General features: G+C 42.0%; 1 protein-coding gene across 3 annotated transcripts in view; it reads left to right on the forward strand.

Moving 5' to 3' along the window:
* The window catches only part of crppa (CDP-L-ribitol pyrophosphorylase A), a 32712-nt gene that overhangs the window by 9970 nt on the left and 3094 nt on the right, over window positions 1-19648 (forward strand). For 2 of the 3 annotated variants that reach the window (XM_024396322.2, XM_024396317.2), the window contains exons 6-9: window positions 597-694; window positions 3756-3833; window positions 4041-4133; window positions 6510-6647. In XM_024396322.2, the coding sequence (XP_024252090.1) occupies window positions 597-694; window positions 3756-3833; window positions 4041-4133; window positions 6510-6647 (407 nt within the window). Of the gene's footprint in view, window positions 1-596; window positions 695-3755; window positions 3834-4040; window positions 4134-6509; window positions 6648-11589; window positions 11821-19648 lie in introns of those variants that run through there. The other variant, XM_024396311.2, reaches the window with a different exon arrangement.

Raw genomic sequence — 19648 nt, forward strand, 5'->3', positions numbered from 1 at the left:
AATGTATTTTAGCACTATTTTCTGTACAACAAAAGGGAGGTGTTTTTTTTCCAGTTTTTTTTTGTCCTGTGTGAGACAATGCCAGTTTAGAATGGAATTGAGTGATGTCGACGAGATATAGAATAGTCTTTAATTGTTCTCCCAGGAAGATATTCTATGAAGTCTTGTTTAGGTTTGTCAGAAAGTAAGGGAGGGTGTTTGCAGTCTGTGATGTGAACGCCATCCATACAAGTCAGGGCACGGTAGAGTCATCGTGGTCTCTACACAGTCAGGGAAACATTCATAAAGTCATCAGTCCTACTCTTTACCTCTGTATGCACCTGGGCCGACCAACTGGATTATGACATATTGAGCATAGTAATTATACCAAGAGAGCTTTGTGTGTGAATGAATTAATTGTTAGTGTGTGTTGGGAGCGTATGCAAGAATACATCTTTGTGTGTGTATGTCTTTGGCACATCACTTCCCCACGTAAATCAAGTTGGATCCCGAATGGTGATGATTTAAATGAATTATCACAATGTTTAAAGATTATTATCATTGCTAAGTAACGGAGATTTGCAGCAAAAGTGGTCAAAGTACACTTTCTTTTTCAGAGACTCTCTCCCAGTCGGCCTGTGTTGTCACAGGTGGCTCTGCACAGGCTACAGAGCTGGCCAACGCTCTGCAGAGGAGCATGAGCGCTTTGGACATGGTATGGTGATGATTATGATGATGATGATGATGATGATTATGATTACAATTACAATGTTTGTGAGAATTTTACATTCGATCATCACATTGATGTTTCTTCCACCTCTCTGACAACCCCCCTCTCCCAGACCATGTGAGCTCCGCTTGGGTGGGCCCCGGTTAGACTTGCCATCTGCTGTTAGACCTATATTGGAGCTTGTCTGAAGGCTTCCACACCCTCCTCCCTCCATCCCCCCTCTGCCTCTCCAACTCCCGGCATGACGGAAAGCAGATGGCAGTCATGTAGTTCATGCCATGGGAATTATCTGATTAATTGAGTGTTCAGCGATGACTCTTCACTGCCACCCTTCGCCCGTCATGTTGACTGGCTCCCTATTTCCCCATACTGTCCCTGTATAACATGTCTCCCATTCATTCTCAGTCATGGTGAAGGGGTCACAGGTTGCCATATCGTCCCCACAAATCACATTGTACTTCTCCATTCTCATACGTTTTAAAACAGACACCCCCGGCCTCACACCGTACCGTCCCCACATTGCCGCCGAGAGTCTCTTCCTTCCTACGTATATCGGAAAGTGTGTATACATCCTCCCTCAGTAGTTGATAACAGAGGGTGGAAATGCATGGCAGGTGAAATGTTTTGGTGATACAGGGAAAGCACAGACAGCTCATCCTCCTGTGAAGCAGTGCCAAGCTCTTCATCAGGCAGTACGTGTCAAATAGGCAGCGGATCTAGCTGTCGTGGTGCATGGCAGACCCCTGAGATGTACTGTATGGGGTCCTAGGAACCTAAGGCTTTGGCTTTGATTGGAACCATTGTTCCCTTCACTCGGTTGGCCGGTAGGGTCGTGTTGTGGTGCACGCGTTTCTGGGACCAGATACATCCTTCCCAGGGGTTCGAGGGAGATGAAAGGCGAGATAATGGAGGAGGCGGAATTAGCTTTGTGATCAATGCCGTTAATGAATCTAATACAGGGGATAAGGGAGGTAGAGCCTGAACTGTCCTGGAGCTTGGAGGCGAGCAGACAGTGTGTGTGTGCAGGTGGAGGATTTTGCAGCGTGTGTGTTATTGTGGGGAGAATATGATTAGGGGATTCTCCTAGCATGATGAATATGGATGTGATCCCATAATCATAGTGGAAGATACAAAATATACATTAAATTGTATTAATATGTAATATATTCTAAACAATGTTCTTGTTAGCACTTTTAATTCTTGTTCTGTACATGTTAGTCAAAAGAAATGATTTTTTTTTAGGTTTATAAAAGTATTTTCCTCAATAACCCCAGATCACTTGTCCTTTAAAAGACATTCCCAGACGTTATTCAAGCAAAAAGCTTTTATAGCCGTTCATTATTCTTTTGATTAATAAGTAAAACTATTAGTGTCACATTTATTTCAGTCTCCTGAGACTAAGGAATTGGAATTTAACCACTAAAACATAATTCTGACAATGCATTAGAGCTGCAACTGAAACATCTGCCTCTTTTTTAAAAAAAATTTAAATTTTTAAATTTAGGCTCGGAGTCAATTTGTGTCGGAGCCCAATCTAATAGACATTAATGTCATGATAGGAAGGGAGGATCTGATGAAGGGAGAACACCTCCATCCCCTCCTTATCTCTAACATTTTGAGCTTAGTATACGATAGTATTTCATATTCACTCAAGATTAAATACAATCTTGGAGAACATGAATTACATCACTCCTTTTTCCAAAATATGAACCTTGACCTAGTAGATATTTAGTCATGGACACAGCCAGATAGAGGAACAGCTCGGGCTGGACCGGGACAAAGCTCACTGAACTACACTTTCAGCACTATATTCAAATCATGTCTATCCTTTCTCTTTGTCTGAGTTTCTCAGCATTTCAAACAAGCAGCTCATAGTTTGAAAAAGTAATAGGTAACACTTTATTTTATAGCCTTATAGGACTTGCTATTTATATGGTTTTACTAGGAAAGAATGTGGTAACATCTTACCACTTTCTGAATTGAAACTCATAGTTTGGGGCAGTTCTCTTTTTTTCCTCTGGCAGCCTGGAACTTGATTTCTGCCTCGGTCACGGACTCTCTGGTGTGTCCTGTAGTTGGTCCTTGACCTCCTGTCTCTTGAACAAACATCCCATTCCAGAATTTCATGCCCAACTAACCTTGTTTAAATTATGTCAGAAAATGTAATCTTGCAAATCTACATTTCTGACTGATGGTTTTCCCTCAGAACCCACAGGCGACTTATCTTTCTGGACCAAATAACCCTCCACATGTTTCCCGTAACCACTTAGATTTCCAACTGTCATTGTTATTCTAAACAGTTAAAATTGTACAAGTCCCAGTCAGTGACAAACACAGAGCGTGGATGTTTGTTTCTGTGTTTATTTCCACTTGTGTATGAAATGTTAGACAGGACCAGGGAAGAATTACTGGGAAAACAGAAGAGATAGACATGAAATGGACACACTGACATGTTGTACAGCTTCATTCTATTTGTATTCAAGGGCTAAACTTGTTGAAATATATTCACCTAAAATGTGGTCACAATTACAGTGAACAAAAAATGCTTTTATTATTTTGGACTGCACTGAATTTTGATTTGATTTACAGTGTAATGAAATTGAACTTGGCTCGTCCACAATTCTGTCTCCAGGCTCCTTTGTACCCTTTCTGCCAGCTCAGAGAGACAACTAGATCCCAGCAGTGGTTCCCTGTCTCTTTCATTTGTTCTAATGAGCCATCCAGCCTTGGAGAGAATTTAGCTTAAGATCAATGGGGTTCAACTCTAGTCCTGGAGCTACGTAATGTATGCTGGTTTTGTCCTTGCTTTCTAATCAGGGACTCATTTATTATTGGGTAACCAGGTGTGTGGACTGAGACTTTCTGGCTGAAATTAATTAAGTGCCAGGGAGAAATGAATACCAGCATGGAAATCCCTCCGGGACTGTAGTTGAGCTCCCCTGCATTCCAATGGAATTTAACAGCATTAACTAACATCATTATTTGGGTTTATTTCACTTTTTAATGTAGTATTTCTGTAAAATGTTTCTTTGTGTCTTTCTTCAAGGAGGTGGATGTGATCTCAGACTTGATGGGAGACGATGCCAAATCTCTGTCAAAAGAGTGGAACTTTATTCGAGTTTCTGTAAGTTCACACTTCAGGAGTTTACGAAAACATAATATAACTAAGCCTGTTTCAAAATGATGGATATTGTTTGTTATTCCTGTTATGTTTGTTATTACCACGTTGGAAATGGAAGATTATGCACGTTACATTTTTTTTCTGTTCAGATAGACAACTCAACAATATTCCACTCTTTTCTGACACTTACTTTTCATTTTTTATCCATAGGTCAACAGTTCTTGCTTTTCTGAAGTTGGAAAAATGCTGAGTGCATTGGAGGAGGCAGACCGAGCACTCCTGCATCCAGTGGTCATTATTTGGGTGAGTTGAGTTCACATGGGGATGTATGTGTAAATAGAGCCTCATATGAATTGAGTTGCCTTACCAACACTCGTTCTGGTACTGGAAATTAGACTGTCTTCAGTCCTCTATGCTTGGGGCTCTTTGCCCCTTACTGATCACTTTGCTTTATGGTGAGTTGGCCATGTTGCTTTAAGGATGGACTGTACGCTTGTGAAGGCCATGAAACGCTCTGATGTTTGAGTATCCCAGTAGCAATCGCACACATTCAGAACAAGGTGAGTTAGCAGTGCTAACAGAGAACATTGTGTATATGGGTGTTGTCTGTGCTTAGTGGACTTGACGTTTATCATGTCTCATTCAGGTTTCCCACACTGTGAATGAACTTGCGCTGGGTGTTTTCTAAAGCACACGTCTGGTCCAGGCAGGCTCTAGTTTCCTCAAGGTACATGTACTACATGGCCAGGCAACCCTTTTCCGCTTGTAAAAAGGTTCACTTTGCAGTCTACCTCTGGTCCCTCCGACAAAACTATGTTGCTGTTTAGAAACCCTATACCCCCACCTTGAGAGCACTTCACTCCTTTCACTTACCGTTTGGCTCGTTTCAGATGTCAATATCAACCACAGAGCAACATTAACTCTTGACAGCCCAAGTAGAACCCCCCCCCCATCTAATTGGAACCCAAAATAAACATTTACGTTATGAAGGTCCTGTTTACTTTTTGTGATTTTTTTACCTTTTCACCCCGGCAACAGCACAACTGCCAAAACAAAGTGAGGAGAAAAAGGTGCACTGGGCTTGGGGAAGTTGCATTCTGGAATTTTCTCTAAGCGAGTCTTTACGTCTTCAAAACAACTCGGTTTTAATCATTGCAAATGTCATACAGGATAACTTGATTAAACCGCCTGCCTTGATTTGTGTTGCAAGGCCTTGTTAGGTCTTCAGTGAACCTTTGTGCACGCAAGTGTACACACACACACACACACACACACACATAGCTCCAATCCAGTGGTGTGGAGCTAGGTTCCAGGCTGCATTAGGGTGGGAGCAACACTCTCCACCACACCAGAGTAAATGCATCTGTGTCTGAGCTTTCCCCACAGCTCTTACTGTGGACCAGATGCCCCTTTCACAGGTAGAGAACCCTAGGACGCCCCCACATCCAGCACTTTATTAAAAATACATTTATTCCCGGCCTAAGTTGATTTCATGGCAGCTTAAGGATGTCCTACATTAAACATCAGCATCATGGGAAGGCTTAATTCCAAACAGAGTTAGCGAGGCGGGAGGCTGAATTCAAAACAAGAGTTGGCTCACCGAGCGATCTCAGAATTTCCCCGTCTTAAGCGAGGACGCAAAATCAACAGTGAGGGATATCTGGGTGGCGTTCGATGGCACTTGTTGTTCTTTCTTGAGGGCTTAGTCCAGCGTTTCCCAAACTCTGTTCTCGAGATCCCATGGGGTGCATATTTTGTTTATACCCTAACAATAAAAAGCTGACTCAAATGATCAAAAGTTGATGATTAGTTAATTATTTGAATCAGCTGTGTAGTGCTAGGGCAAAAAAAACAAAACGTGCACCTCTTGGGGCCCTGAGGATCGAGGTTTAGGAAACCTTGGCTTAGTCTGTAGCATTAAACAATGACTTGGCAATCAGAGTGCGAGATAATCGAGTTTCACAGAGTGCGTGGCAATTGATTTAGTATGTGCCTGGTAATGATCTCGTCTAGACTTAAGCCAAACTGGCACCTTCTGCAGCAAAACAAATCAATAATATCACTTATTTGAATTGGAACAGATGTTGATAGATGACAAGTGACTTACTTTACTTATTCAAGAAATACTTGACTTAGTCATATAATGATGTATAATAGAAGGTTTATAACAGATGAATTAACACATTTGACATTGAGCTTACAACACACATCCTGTATATGAAGACATAAATGGAGTGAACTCACCCTGTCGAGCTGTCAGTCAACAGACCAATTAGGAATCTTAAGTTTTGCAGCAGCAGTGTAGATGCTTTCACATCCCATGCATGACACACTAAGTGACTCATCTGTGCTGGTTAATGCTGTCTTAAGATGGGCCCATCTATCTACATAAACACCGTGAGGCCTTTCCACCTGAACCAGAGGCATTACTACCTCCCAGAGTTCTATCCGACGTGTGTTTACCCCGAATACCACAACACACTCCTCCAACATCCCTCCCAAACTAGGACCTTAAATAAACATGCTTGTTCATTCGCAGCACATCTTTCTTAGGAGTGTTTTGAACAATGTGCTTTAATTGATCCAAAGGTTTAATCATTCTCTAAGTCTCTGTAAGAGAGTGTCATTATTGGCAGGAGATGCATGTCTCACTGGGTTTGGCGGGGCTTCTTTTGATAGGTTTATTTGAACGTGTCGGAGGACGGTTTGTCTGCCAGCGAGCCGATGGGAGGAGAGCCGGCGGCCATGATGGAGCTCGCCACAGGAGCCAAGCTCGGAAATATTTTAGTCTATGGCATCCAGCTTCATCACTCAAAGGTATGCCCCCTTGTTTTGTTATTGTTTTTCAATTTGCCTGGTCTTACTTCCTGCTCAAATGGATTTAGAGCCCCCCTGGAATGCTCGTTTCAAAAAAGCCAAACATAACGCAATGAGAACTGTGTACGTCCTTGTTCCAGAGTCTTGCCTCCTCATATATGCATTTGGACTTGAGGCTAATTATTCTGTCTGTGTTAGATGTTGGACGTGTGTGTTGTGTGGAATATAACCTTTTAACCTTTCCATCCAGACAGATATTCTGTTTTGTTTTTAATAAAAGAAACATGCAAGGGATAAAGATGTCCTCCAAGTGTGAAAAAGCCATGCTACACTTACACACACATTGGTTCAAGTGTTTGCCCTACTGCATACATACCTCAGCTGTGTCTCATGGGAAGGCTCTGCTCTGGATGGTGTTTGAGGTTCCCCATTGGCCTGTCAAAAGTTCACTGGAGTTGTCAGGGTTGATGTGGTTGACCTGAAATGTGTTTCTGTCGGAATTTACATGATTATATGAAGTGAAACACTCCTAACATGGGATTAGAGATGGCGGGATATGTGTCACTGAAAGCGATTGGATTACTGCTGGCTTGTGGCTACGTTGCGCTCACCCACAACAGTAGGTCGCAACAGCTGGAAAGGATACAGAAAAGCCAGATGTTCTCACAATAGAACCCCCCCCCCCCAAAAAAAAAACAACAACAACAATACAAATAATTATATAATAGTTGCAATCTTGTTTGTGCAACAATTGATATACATGCCAGTGAGCTTCGTGTTTGTGATAGATTGAGCTATTTGGACAAATGACAGCTTCAATTTCCTGGCAGCAATAACACATCACAAACCAATGGCAGTGTTCAGGGCAGATCGAGAGAGGTTTCAGCCATCTCTTTTGATTTTAGCCGTGTCAGCATTAGCTAGGAGGAATTCAACCTGAGTAATGGAGTGAAGATGGATTTCCATTTTTTTTTGGAGTGTCGACAACATGCGGCGGTCGGTCTTTGACGTCAACGTGTCGTCTTATTAAAACAAGGTGCTTTGCATTCTTTACGGGGAAGCGTGTGATGCACCTACTTCACATGCGAGTTTGATTGCGCTATCAGTTGTTTCTGTCTTTGGTCTTCCACTGACCTATGGAGAGTGATGCTCTTAATTAGACATTCCTGTTCCAGTTTTATGAGAAAATGCTTATCGTTATCAGATAGTGGAACACCGACTAAGACCTTGCATAAATCACTGTGATATGTTTTCTGTTATATTGAGGATAATTCTTCCCAGATGGGCTTATTCATACTTGTCAAAAAGGGTTGCCAATACTCCCTATTTCAGTCCACCTGGCCTCAAGATATGTACAAATATATCTATGTTAATGCACATCCACAACTTAAACTCATTGCTTCTGTGTTATTTCATTTTCCTATCATCCAAAGGGCTGGACAGTATTTAATGAATTGTAATTTAATACAATATCCCAAATGTACTTAAGGCCCTGTTCAATTAGACATTGTAACTCCGTGACTGGGAAATTCACACTGTAATTATAACAAAAGTTGAAAGTCAGAATTGAAAGTCAAAATTGAAAGTCAGTTATTGTTTTGTTGTGTTTTTCTCTCTAAACGAAATGTTAAATAGCAATATTGTTTTTGGTGTTCTTGAATTCCCCTGTTTAGAGATGGAATTATTTAGTTAGTCATGTAGAGGGATTCTTGCTGTAAGAACTCGATAAGGATCAGTAAACCTACTCTCTGGTAAATACAGTCTCAAATATCATATTGAAAACAGTCGTTCTTATTGTTGGAGACTCGCCTGATTTCCCCTTTGACATTTGTAAGTATAGATTTTGTCATGTTTAATTTCCTCGTATGCCAAGACATTTGGCCATTCTATGGGACTGCTGCAATAATTACACTGTGGAGAACATGGGGTGAAATGTCACCCAAGAATCTAATCGAATGTGATGAGATTTGTTATTTTAAACCTTCACTGACTGGAATGAAACACATTATCTTGCTTATAATATATACTATCGGTCAAAAGTTTTAGAACACCTACTCATTCAAGGGTTTTTATTTTTAATATTTTCTACATGGTAGAATAATAGTGAAGACATTAAAACTATGAAATAACACATGGAATCATGTAGTAACCAAAGAAGTTTTAAACAGATTCTTCAAATAACCACCCTTAGCCTTGATGACAGCTTTGCAGACTCTTGGCATTCTTTCAACAAGCTTCACCTGGAATACTTTTCCAACAGTCTTCAAGGAGTTCCCACATATGCTGAGCACTTGTTGGCTGCTTTTCCTTCACTCTGCGGTCCGACTCATCCCAAACCATCCCAATTTGGTTGGGGTCGGGAATTTGTGGAGGCCAGGTCATCTCCATCACTCTCCTTGGTAAAATTGCCCTTACACAGTCTGGAGGTGTGTTGGGTCATTGTCCTTTTGAAAAACGGATGATAGTCCCACTATGCCCTAACAAGATGGGATGGTGTATCGCTGCAAAATGCTGTGGTAGCCATGCTGGTTAAGTGTGCCTTGAATTCTAAATAAATCAGACGGTGTCACCAGCAAAGCACCCCCACACCATCTCACCTCCTCCATGCTTTATGGTTTGAAATACACATGCAGAGATCATCCGTTCACCCACACAGTGTCTCACAAAGACACGGCGGTTGGAACCAAAAATCTCAAATTTGGACTCCAGACCAAAGAACAAATTTCCACCGATCAAATGTCCATTGCTCGTGCTTCTTGGCCCAAGCAAGTCTCTTCTTATTATTAGTGTCCTTTATTAATGGTTTCTTTGCAGCAATCGGCCACGAAGGCCTGATTCACAGTCTCCTCTGAACAGTTGTGTCTGTTACTTGAACTCTGTGAAGCATTTATTTGGGCTGCAATTTCTGAGGCTGGTAACTCTAATGAACTTATTCTCTGCAGAAGAGGTAACTCTGAGTCTTTATTTCCTGTGGCAGTCCTCATGAGAGCCAGTTTCATCATAGCGCTTGATGGTTTTTGCGACTTGAAGAAACTTTCAAAGTTCTTGACATTTTCGGTTTTGAATGACATTCATATCTTAAAGTGATGGACTGTCGTTTCTCTTTGCTTATTTGCACTGGAATTGGTATTTTACCAAATAGAGCTATCTTCTGTATATCCCCCCACCTTGTCACAACACAATTGATTGGCTGAAATGCATTAAAGAAGGAAAGAAATTCTACAAATGAACTTTTAAGAAGGCACACCTGTTAATTGAAATGCATTCCAGGTGACTACTCATGAAGCTGGTTAATAGAATGCCAAGAGTGTGCACAGCTGTCACCAAGGCAAAGAAGAATCTCAAATATGAAATATATTTTGATTTGTTTAATGCATGATTCCATATGTGTTATTTCATAGTTTTGATGCCTCCACTATTATTCAACAATGTATAAAATAGTACAAAAATTAAGAAAAACCGTTAAATGACTAGGTGTTCTAAAACTTTTGACCGGTAGTGTAGATCCCCCTACTGCAGCAAGAGGAAGTTGCAAGTGAAATTACCTGATGGTGTCTGATGATAGTGGAGTACATTTTCACTATTGCTTCATTGTATACTCTGCAACCTGAATGCCATGTAGTATATTTATCAGGACCAGTAATGGAGTGTTTTAACTGATATCTTATTGGGAGACAATGTTTTGTTGCATTAGGAGACTGTCTTTGATATTACATGCGGGGTCCCGCAGGGATCTATTGTTGACCCCTTGCGTTTCTTCATATCCCCCCAAAACTAAATGTTCTTGTTGTTTCTCTGTTTTTGCTCAGTATTGACTTTGTCCTTAGAGAGGAGAAGGAGAAATATAATGTAGTCTACGTCTGAGGTAATGTGACCCCAAAATTACCTGCTTAACAGCATACAGCTCTTGTTCCCCCCTAAGTGTTTTCACACTTGGTGTTAAATGAATGGTTGTTCTCAACCACAGTAAGTAGGGATAGAGAAGAACAATAATAGAGATAATTGAAATGCTTCTGTTATGTATCATACTGGGGGAATACAAGACATACCCTGAAGTCAGTACAGGATAATGGAGAACTGAATGTCTGGGGTTGAGTTATATTTATCTACAGTAGAATGGATTGCCACAGTACACTTTTGCACATATTAATGGCAATTTTAGTAGTATTTTAGCTTTAAAGATGAATAAATGCGTGCCATTTTAAGTGTATAAAAATTATGAATTTCTTCATCCCCAACTCATTGGCCTTCAGAAAATGTATTTTGGACCCAAAGTTGATCTACTTAAAGGAGCCATGACTGTGGTTTCATGTTATTCAAGGCAACACCCACAGCTGGAACGCAGCGTGGCTGAACCATTCCTATGTTTACCTAAGGTAACGATTTCTCCCAAGCTGAACAAATGGAGTCACGGACAATGAACTGCCGCCTTTGTGGAAAGATCTGTGATCAAAGCCCCTCCACAGACCTGTTGCGATGGTGTTATTCTACCTGACCAAAGATGCACACCTGACATGTGTGCCATGATGTGTGAACACTGAACACTCAGACCATTTAAGCCGTTGGCTGAAGTTGTCGGTGGTGAGAGTTGGGAGACGCTCTAGTGCAGTAAACCGATCTGACGGTGTGAAAACTGATCGTATCCCCTATCAATGGCTGCCGTGGCGATAGGAAGTGTCACCGGATTCCCCCCCAGCGCAGGGTCCTGGCAAACTGTCACCGCATGAAAAGAGGGTTGTCACAGTGATATATGGGCGCTCTAATCCCCTCAGTGAGAGCCCTGATGTTTACCCGCCCCGCGTTTCCTTCTCAAAGATCCCAGACCAGGAATACCTTAAACCTGAGAAGAGATTAGCCTCTGGAAAAGAAGAGAAAAATAAAGAGAAAAGCGAGAGAAAGAAAAAAGGAAAGGCTTAATAGGTCTATTCTCTTCCCTGTTTAGGTCCACCGTCCGCATGGCAGGCAGGTGAAACTGTACACCCTTCTCATAATCATACCTGGACGTGCACCCTCACCGAGGTCACAGGGGATCATGGGACGACCACCGCCACTGTGGTTTCGGGCACGCTCCCAATCACCCTCAACCACAGCTCAACAATTCTCCTGGGCTAAGATGCCACGTGTATTTGTGGTAACTAAGATATGTTATAGATCTTGAGTAGCACCCTTCAAGAGTACTTTCATATGGGTGGCAGGTAGCCTAGCGGTTGGAGAATTGGGCTAGTAACCAAAAGGTTGCTTGTTTGAGTCCTCGATCCAATAAGGTGAAAAATCTGTCGATCTGTCCTTGAGCAAGGCACTTAATTGCTTAATACCCTAATTGCTCCAGGGTCGCCATGAATAATGGCTGAACCCTGGCCGTGACCCCAGTCTACGAGGGTGTCTAAGGAGGAGTTGGGAAATGTGTTTTTTGCATATCCCATTTCAAACCTCACACTGGTACAGGTTACCTACTTGTACATGCAGTGAAACAGGACAAATGTAAGCACTATTTTATCTTTGTTAGAGAAGGACCTACACTGACACAGTGAGAATGCAAGGAATGAGGTCAACTGTAATTTAAAACAGTAATTCAAATACATGTAGTTAGTTTGCTCTGTTGATTTGAAATCTGTCTTGTACCAAGGTTTGGAAAAAGTGTACTGTATAATTTGAGGCACTGCATAGGAAAAGTGCACGGCTGAATGAATCGTAGATAAAGTGAATCAAGTGCTTTCAAAAACTCAACCCCAATGTGAAAGCTGTTTTGCGTCACTCCAATAACATATCCGACAGCGCTGACAGATTTGGCCAATCTTCTGTAGATCTTCTAATGGTTAGCATCAGATTTATGTTCCAATATGCAGACGCTCATTCACACAGTATTTTCCCCTGTCATAAGCCTAATTTGTTCTCTTTTGTTTTCTCATAATGATGTCTGTAACTGTTAATGTGGATCCCTGGGGAAACCAAGATAAGAACCCCCCTGGGTGAGTCTCAAATGGCACTCTTTCCTCTATATAGTGCACCAGGGTCCATAGGGCCTTGGGAAGATGTGGACCCAGGAGACTTGCAGGATATCAAGCTTGATCTTTTGTGCCCTGAGTGCGCCAGATGTGTGAAACTCAACCACAGGAGTTTGGCTAGGGAGGACTTAGACATACCAAAAGCACTGTTTACTCAGCTTTGATTTGGTCAATTTTTAAATAGACCAGCAATGGGTTTTCTCAGTGATAGGACTTGACTTCGATGTCCCAATCGGGGAAACGGCATTCCAACTACGGGAACTATTACAAACAAAAGGATATATTCTTTTATAGTGGATTAATACATTCCAGGTCTCTCTAAATTAGTTTGTAAACATATACTCAGGCAAAGAACGCCAAAGTGTATTCATATGTGAATTTACTTTACCACTAGCTTTGTGCGCTGTGACCACCCACAGTATTGACCACCCACAGTATTGACCACCCACAGTATTGACCACCCACAGTATTGGCGGATAGAGTTAACACGTCTTTATAATGTTGTGTGAGAGAGATGGCACTGGAAGGATTACACTTTTGCTTTACATGTTCCTTTTTAAGGCTTCTTTGAGAAGTGTTCACCTTTCAGATGTGTGCTCATGTCTTCATTGGGGGCAAGACCTCACTGTGATATGGTATTGTTTGTTTTGGGCTGTGGAAAATCCTCACAGTAAACATTGAATGTGATTACAATGTTAGAACATCCTTACCTACAGATACTGTATCTTTGAAGGTGATGAGAATAGAGTCCAATTCCAAACGTTTAGATTTGATTGAAATCAGTGATGCGTCTGTCTCAAACACCTATTGTTTTTGTTGTGAATTGTTTTGATATCAATTTCACGGCCCATTGCCTGCCCACTCAGTCTCACACTCATCATCTGGTAGGCCGCACGGCCTGCACATCCCCTCGTTGTTTAGTCTGTGAGATGCCGTTGTTTTGACAGAAATATAGAAACACATTGTTGCACCGGTGTTTGTATGCCTGGCTTATGGGAGATATGTCTGCGATTACATTCTACCTCGGTGTTTGGAGTGGAAGTGAGGACGCTAAGCCGTGACCAGGATGTACTGGGTTTAAGTCCAGGGTGTGTCATGTCTGGGGTGTCAGTGAGCAAAATACCAGTACCTGTGTTTGACCTAAGATGTCCTACGATACAGACCGTGTCATGTTTATCTGTAATATGGGGACTTTCTACTATCATAACCAAATGAGGTGTGTGTGTGGAGGTTGGTATGTCCCAGTGCATACATCCTCCCCATGTCTTCATGCCTCTATAACTGAAGAGTCATTGTCCTGGTTACTGTTTAGAGGTATGTCTGCCGGTGGGCCAAATTCAAGTCATCACTCACTCACTCGAGCTTGTTGAAATAACACAGCATTCATTCTGAAAAGACCCTGTGGAAACACAGACTTCCTTTTTCTTTTCTTTGCTGAAATGCTCTGTGTCCCATTTGTTGTTTGGTTAGTCAAAGGGAAGTCTATACATACCGTGGTTGTCAGAATATTTTGGAAACCCCTTTTCAAAGTGAGTTTTCTCGCTGTACTGTGAGCAGCTTGTGCAACAGCAATTGTTGTGTCAGTGGGGTCTAAGAAGCAGCTATGTATCAATGCAAGTGCGGTTTTCCTTGTCTGGAAAGTCTGATGAGACTCACGAAAGTTCCACACAAGTGGTGAAGGATAAACTTCGATGCACTTAAGAATTCTCATACAGTACGTGTCGTTTTCAAATGAAGTGCAGCAGACGTTCTGGCACCTTGCCACATTCAACGCCTCACCCTAAAATCATTGACCAGCGGCCTGTCACATTTCCTGACCTCCAGACCCTTTGTCCTGAATCACTAATCCCAAGTCAATGGTTTAACTGTTGAGTTGGATCCTCCTAATTTAGCATGGCCCAAGTAGGCTGTACTTTGGATGAAATTACTCCAAATCTTGGGTGTTAGGTTTGGGCTCATATCAAGTCTCTTAACCAGACATGCTATCCCTCTCTGTCTGTTTAGCCCCTAGCTACCGCCTCCCCATATAATTAGAGGGGAGGGGGGTGGTCAATACCAAGAAAAGGACATGCTGTCAGAAGGATGAAACACAATCCTTTTAAACCAAAGGGAATGTGTGTGTGTGTGTCCCCAGTCATATTGTACCAACGGGACTCACCTCATAGGTCATTTGGGGAGAGCTTCTTATACAACTTTTTCTTATTCTAGCCTACTATTTTAGACGATAATAAACAAGAAGCAAAATGTTCAGCTTTTTTAGCAAGGCGGATCTGCTCATGGAAGAGTTTGAAACAGCCCACAGAAACTGATACTGCCCTCGTGGCTAACGGTACCACAAGCATAGAAGAACATTACAATGCGCCCCAAACATTTTGTCATGCAGTATGTCTCAACAGGACGTTCTGGACGATTTCTTCGCTGGGTAGTGTGATTCTAACAACTCTTTCCAGGACACTTGGCCCCGGCGCTACTGAAAGCGTTTCCATGAGCCGTTTTTACTGAGGACTCCAGCTCCACTGGCAATCCATGAAGGGAACTGAAGTGGGAGCCCTCGGTAGCTAGTCCTCGGGGCTTGAGATCTCAAAATGACAGAGGCGTGCAAATTGTCACTGTTAAAACTCCTAATTGCTAAAACCCAAAGCTTCAAAGAGCCCCTTCATGTGTGGCGGTGGACTGCTATACACAGCTCTGCTTCCATGATGGAAAGGTTGATCCCATCTGTGGCATTTTAAAAGTGAAGTTAGCTAGTACTCAAAGGATTGCTTATTGTGTGGTCTGCTGATGTTTTCTCCTCTTTCAAAGAGGTATAGTCTTACTCCTGTCAAAATCCTCCTCTTAAACAGTATGTAAAAATAGATTCCGTAATGATTTGTAGTTCCATTCTGTAAACGTGTGGTTTCAGTTTGGAATAACAAGGCTAGTGTGTGTCCGTGTCCGTGTCCGTGCTCGCGAGAGAGCATTTGTGTTTATCCAATATGTCACTAACTTTTGATACCTATTCTAAGTAAATTTGTTGATGCCCTTTTAAGTGAACATGTCCATGTAGAAGGAACAGGTATTAGGTATTAAAATATGAGGTGTGGATGATTTGCTGTAGAGGAGTAACTTTTATATGAGTGTAACTGTATGCTCTCCTCTTGGGTTACATATGGCATATACTGTTTCACTTGTGACACTTCCCACTAATATGTACAAATGATGGACTTTTGTCAGGGAGATTTTCTATGTGAAAGTCCATGGCAGACTGTCATGATAAAGTGGAAAGTGAGGTTACCCCATGTGTAATATCGGTGAAATATATTCTATTTATATTCCGTTATCAAAGTGCTCTGTGGTTTTAGTCTAATGCTGCATATGTCAAGCTCATTTGGGTTAATTTCGTATTCCCTAGGTTAATATGAAATGTCCCAAAAAATGGGACATCTACCCTTGTTGTGAGAGCACTAGGTCTCAGATACATGTGTTGGGACTTTTCATTGTATCCCACAACACAGGTGGGCACTATACCTAGTGTGTATACGTATTTATTGGTACACATATTTGGATCAGGCATTTGACAAGCATCGATTACAGTGCAATCATTACATGTATACTGTTTCAGCCAATCATCATCCAGAATCCGAAGTACCTGTTTTATAATACTTACTTCTTCTCCAAGTCAGGTGTCTTTCTATTCCACATGTCTCAGCACTTCTCTATGCCTCAGAGATACTGGAGGCCCATTTGTGTGTGGTGTTGCACCCCAACCAACTGTTTTCCCCATCCATATTAAACCTCTGGAAGACATGGTGAGACTGAGAGCCAATGGAAAACCACCTCGGCCCTGGAGGACATTTTATTGGGTCTGACTAGATGGTGCTAGAGACATGGAGAAATGACCCCCCCCACCCCCTCGTTTTAGATTCCCTCTTTCTCAGCAAGTGAATCAAAATGCTAAGTAAAATGCTTACTTACAGGCCCTTCCGAATAGAAATAGTGACACGAGGAATAAATACACAGTGAATAACAATTACGAGTAAAAATAACATGACTATATACAGGGAGTGGAAAATAACATGACTATATACAGGGACCTGTTGAGTGTGCGTGTGTGACTTGAGTGCATGTGTTCGTAACAATGGGCCAGATAGGGCCTCATTAGTGAGAGGAGTTTATGCATCCTGGAGTGCCAGCAGTGGAAAGAAGTGAAGAGGGGAGCACTGAACAGACAGACACTGCCAATGACAGGAAAGTTTAGTGGGTGAGCTAGGGTCAGGAGAGGTACCCGCCATGTCTGTCAAGCCCATCCAGAGTCATTTGAGTGAGCTGCCATTATTTATGACTCAGTTTCCTCTTTCCGTCATCGGATAAGCCTACATTTCATTCTGAAACCAGTTATACGGTGCATTCAGAAAGTATTTAGACCACTTCACTTTTTCCACATGTTGTAACGTTACAGCCTTATTCTAAAATGGATTAAATCGTTTTTTCCCTCATCAATCTACACAGAATACCCAACAAGGACAAAGCAAAAACAGTTAAAAATAAAATTGTATTACAAATAAAAAACTGATCACATTTTAAATAGGTATTCAGACCCTTTACTCAGTACTCTGTTGAAGCACTTTTGGCAGTGATTTCAACCTTGAGTCTTGGGTATGCCGCTAGAAGCTTGACACACCTGTATTTGGGGAGTTTCTCCCATTCTTCTCCATAGATCCTCTCAAGCTCTGTCAGGTTGGATGGGGAGCGTCGCTGCACAGCTATTTTCCGGTCTCTTCAGAGATGTTCGATCGGGTTCAAGTCCAGGCTCTTGCTTGGCCGCTCAAGGACATTCAGAGACTTGTCCCGAAGCCACTCCTGCGTTGTCTTGGCTGTGTGCTTAGGGTCGTTGTCCTGTTGGAAGGTGAACCTTTACCCCAGTCTGAGGTCCTGAGTCCTCTGGAGCAGGTTTGCATCAAGGATCTCTGTCTACTCTTTCACTCGTTCCTGACTAGTCTTCCAGTCCCTACTGCTGAAAAACATCCCCACAGCATGATGCTGCCTCCACCATGCTTCACCGTAGAGATGGTGCCAGGTTTCCTCCAGACGTGACACGTGGCATTCAGGCCAAAGAGTTCAATCTTGGTTTCATCAGCCAGAGAATCTTTTTTTCCCATGATTTGAGAGTCCCTTAGGTGCCTTTTGGCAATCTCCAAGCGGGCTGTCGTGCCTTTTACTGAGGAGTGGCTTTCGTCTGGCCACTCTACCATAGGCCTGATTGGTGGAGTGCTGCAGAGATGATTGTCCTTCTGGAAGGTTCTCCCATCTCCACAGAGGATCTCTGTCAGAGTGACCATTGGGTACTTAGTCACCTCCCTGACCAGGCCTTTCTCCCCCAATTGCTCAAGTTGGCAACAGCCAGCGACAGTTGTGTCTGCTCAAAGCTGTAGTGACTTCAAAGGGACTCCATTCTTGCTCATGTACCAGAGAGCGACTAGTTGATTTAATAATGCGTTGTTATGAAGTATAATTCATATTTTAAAGGCATGTATTTCCCAAGTAGAAAAATTGAACACAAAGGTTTAGACGGGGCTTTAAATGTTAATCCTCCTTGGTGATCTCCAGTTGCTTTCTCTTGATTCCTCTCTTTTTTCATTACTTTCTTAAATTTTCCAGCAGTTAGTCTTGTCATGCTGCGCCTATAACCAAACAGACCTTGTTAAGGGGAGTGATCATTAGCTTGGTGGTTCGGGCTGGGATTGTAGCTGTCTCAAATGAGCCCATGACATGACATGACACTATACTCTTAATGCTTTCCCGGACTTTCCCTTAGACAATGCACTTGGGTGGTAAATAATGGACTAATTAGCATTTATCATACTCAGAGTCCACTAATGCCTCAAACATTCTGGAATCGATTCCTTGTGATGAACTGATAGCCATGGCCTTTATCAATAAGCTATTTTTCTGAATTAGATTGAAGACTGAGAGAGAGAGAAAATAATGTATTAATGATTTACTTATGGTGCAAATAAAGGGGAAGAGTTGCAATCAGGTTTCCTAGAATGCTTTGATTTCTCGCAAAGCTTTGGCTCCCAATCGCTGACAAACTAACGTGTATTTCTCTTATGGTGGAATATCCAGTCAACGTTGGGGTAAAAAAGTACATTTGCTGCCATACTCTGTTGACTGCTCACAGATGTATTGGCCCCCATCCTCATTGCCCAACCTGGCCCCCATCCTCATTGCCCAACCTGGTCTCAGAGCATTTCTTCTTATTCTGTATGTAAATCTAAGACACTCCATTTAGTATGTTATGTTTCGTATGTATTAATTGGTGGATGTCCATCATCCATTTCGTATGGCATGTTATGAATTACAATTCGTATTATATATTACGAGTTTGCTAAACGTACAATAGGTTACGAATTTGCAAAATGTATGATATGTTACGAATTCTAACTAGGTGGCTACTGTAGCTAGCTGGCTAACTTTAGATAGGTTAGGGTTAAGTTTAGGAGTTAGGTTAAAGGGTTAGGGGAAGGGTTAAGGGTTAGAATTCTAATTGAGTCCAACGGAATTACGTTTACTATGTTACGTCTAGTCTTTGAAACCAGGCTGCATTGCCAAGTACAAGTAATTAAAGGGATACATCAGGATTTTGGCAATGAAGCCCTTTTATCTACATCCCCAGAGTCAGATGAACTCATGGATACCATTTTTATATCTGCGTGCAGTTTGATGCAAACTCCTAGCAAGCTAATAGATACCATAGACCTCCAGTCACTGCGCTAACGCTAGTTAGCATTCTCTCGCGAAATTGTCTCCAACTTCCTTCATACTGAATGCAGAGACATAAAAATGGTGTCCATGAGTACATCCACCAAAAAGCTATCGTTCTGCCCCTGAACAAGGCAGTTAACCCACAATTCCTAGGCCGTCATTGTAAATAAGAATTTGTTCTTAACTGACTTGCCTAGTTAAATAAAGGTAAAAATCTGACTCTGGGGAAGTAGATAAAGTGCTTAATTGCCA

Source organism: Oncorhynchus tshawytscha, linkage group LG23, assembly GCF_018296145.1.
Source record: "Oncorhynchus tshawytscha isolate Ot180627B linkage group LG23, Otsh_v2.0, whole genome shotgun sequence".
In the NCBI taxonomy this organism is placed as follows: Eukaryota; Metazoa; Chordata; class Actinopteri; order Salmoniformes; family Salmonidae; genus Oncorhynchus; species Oncorhynchus tshawytscha.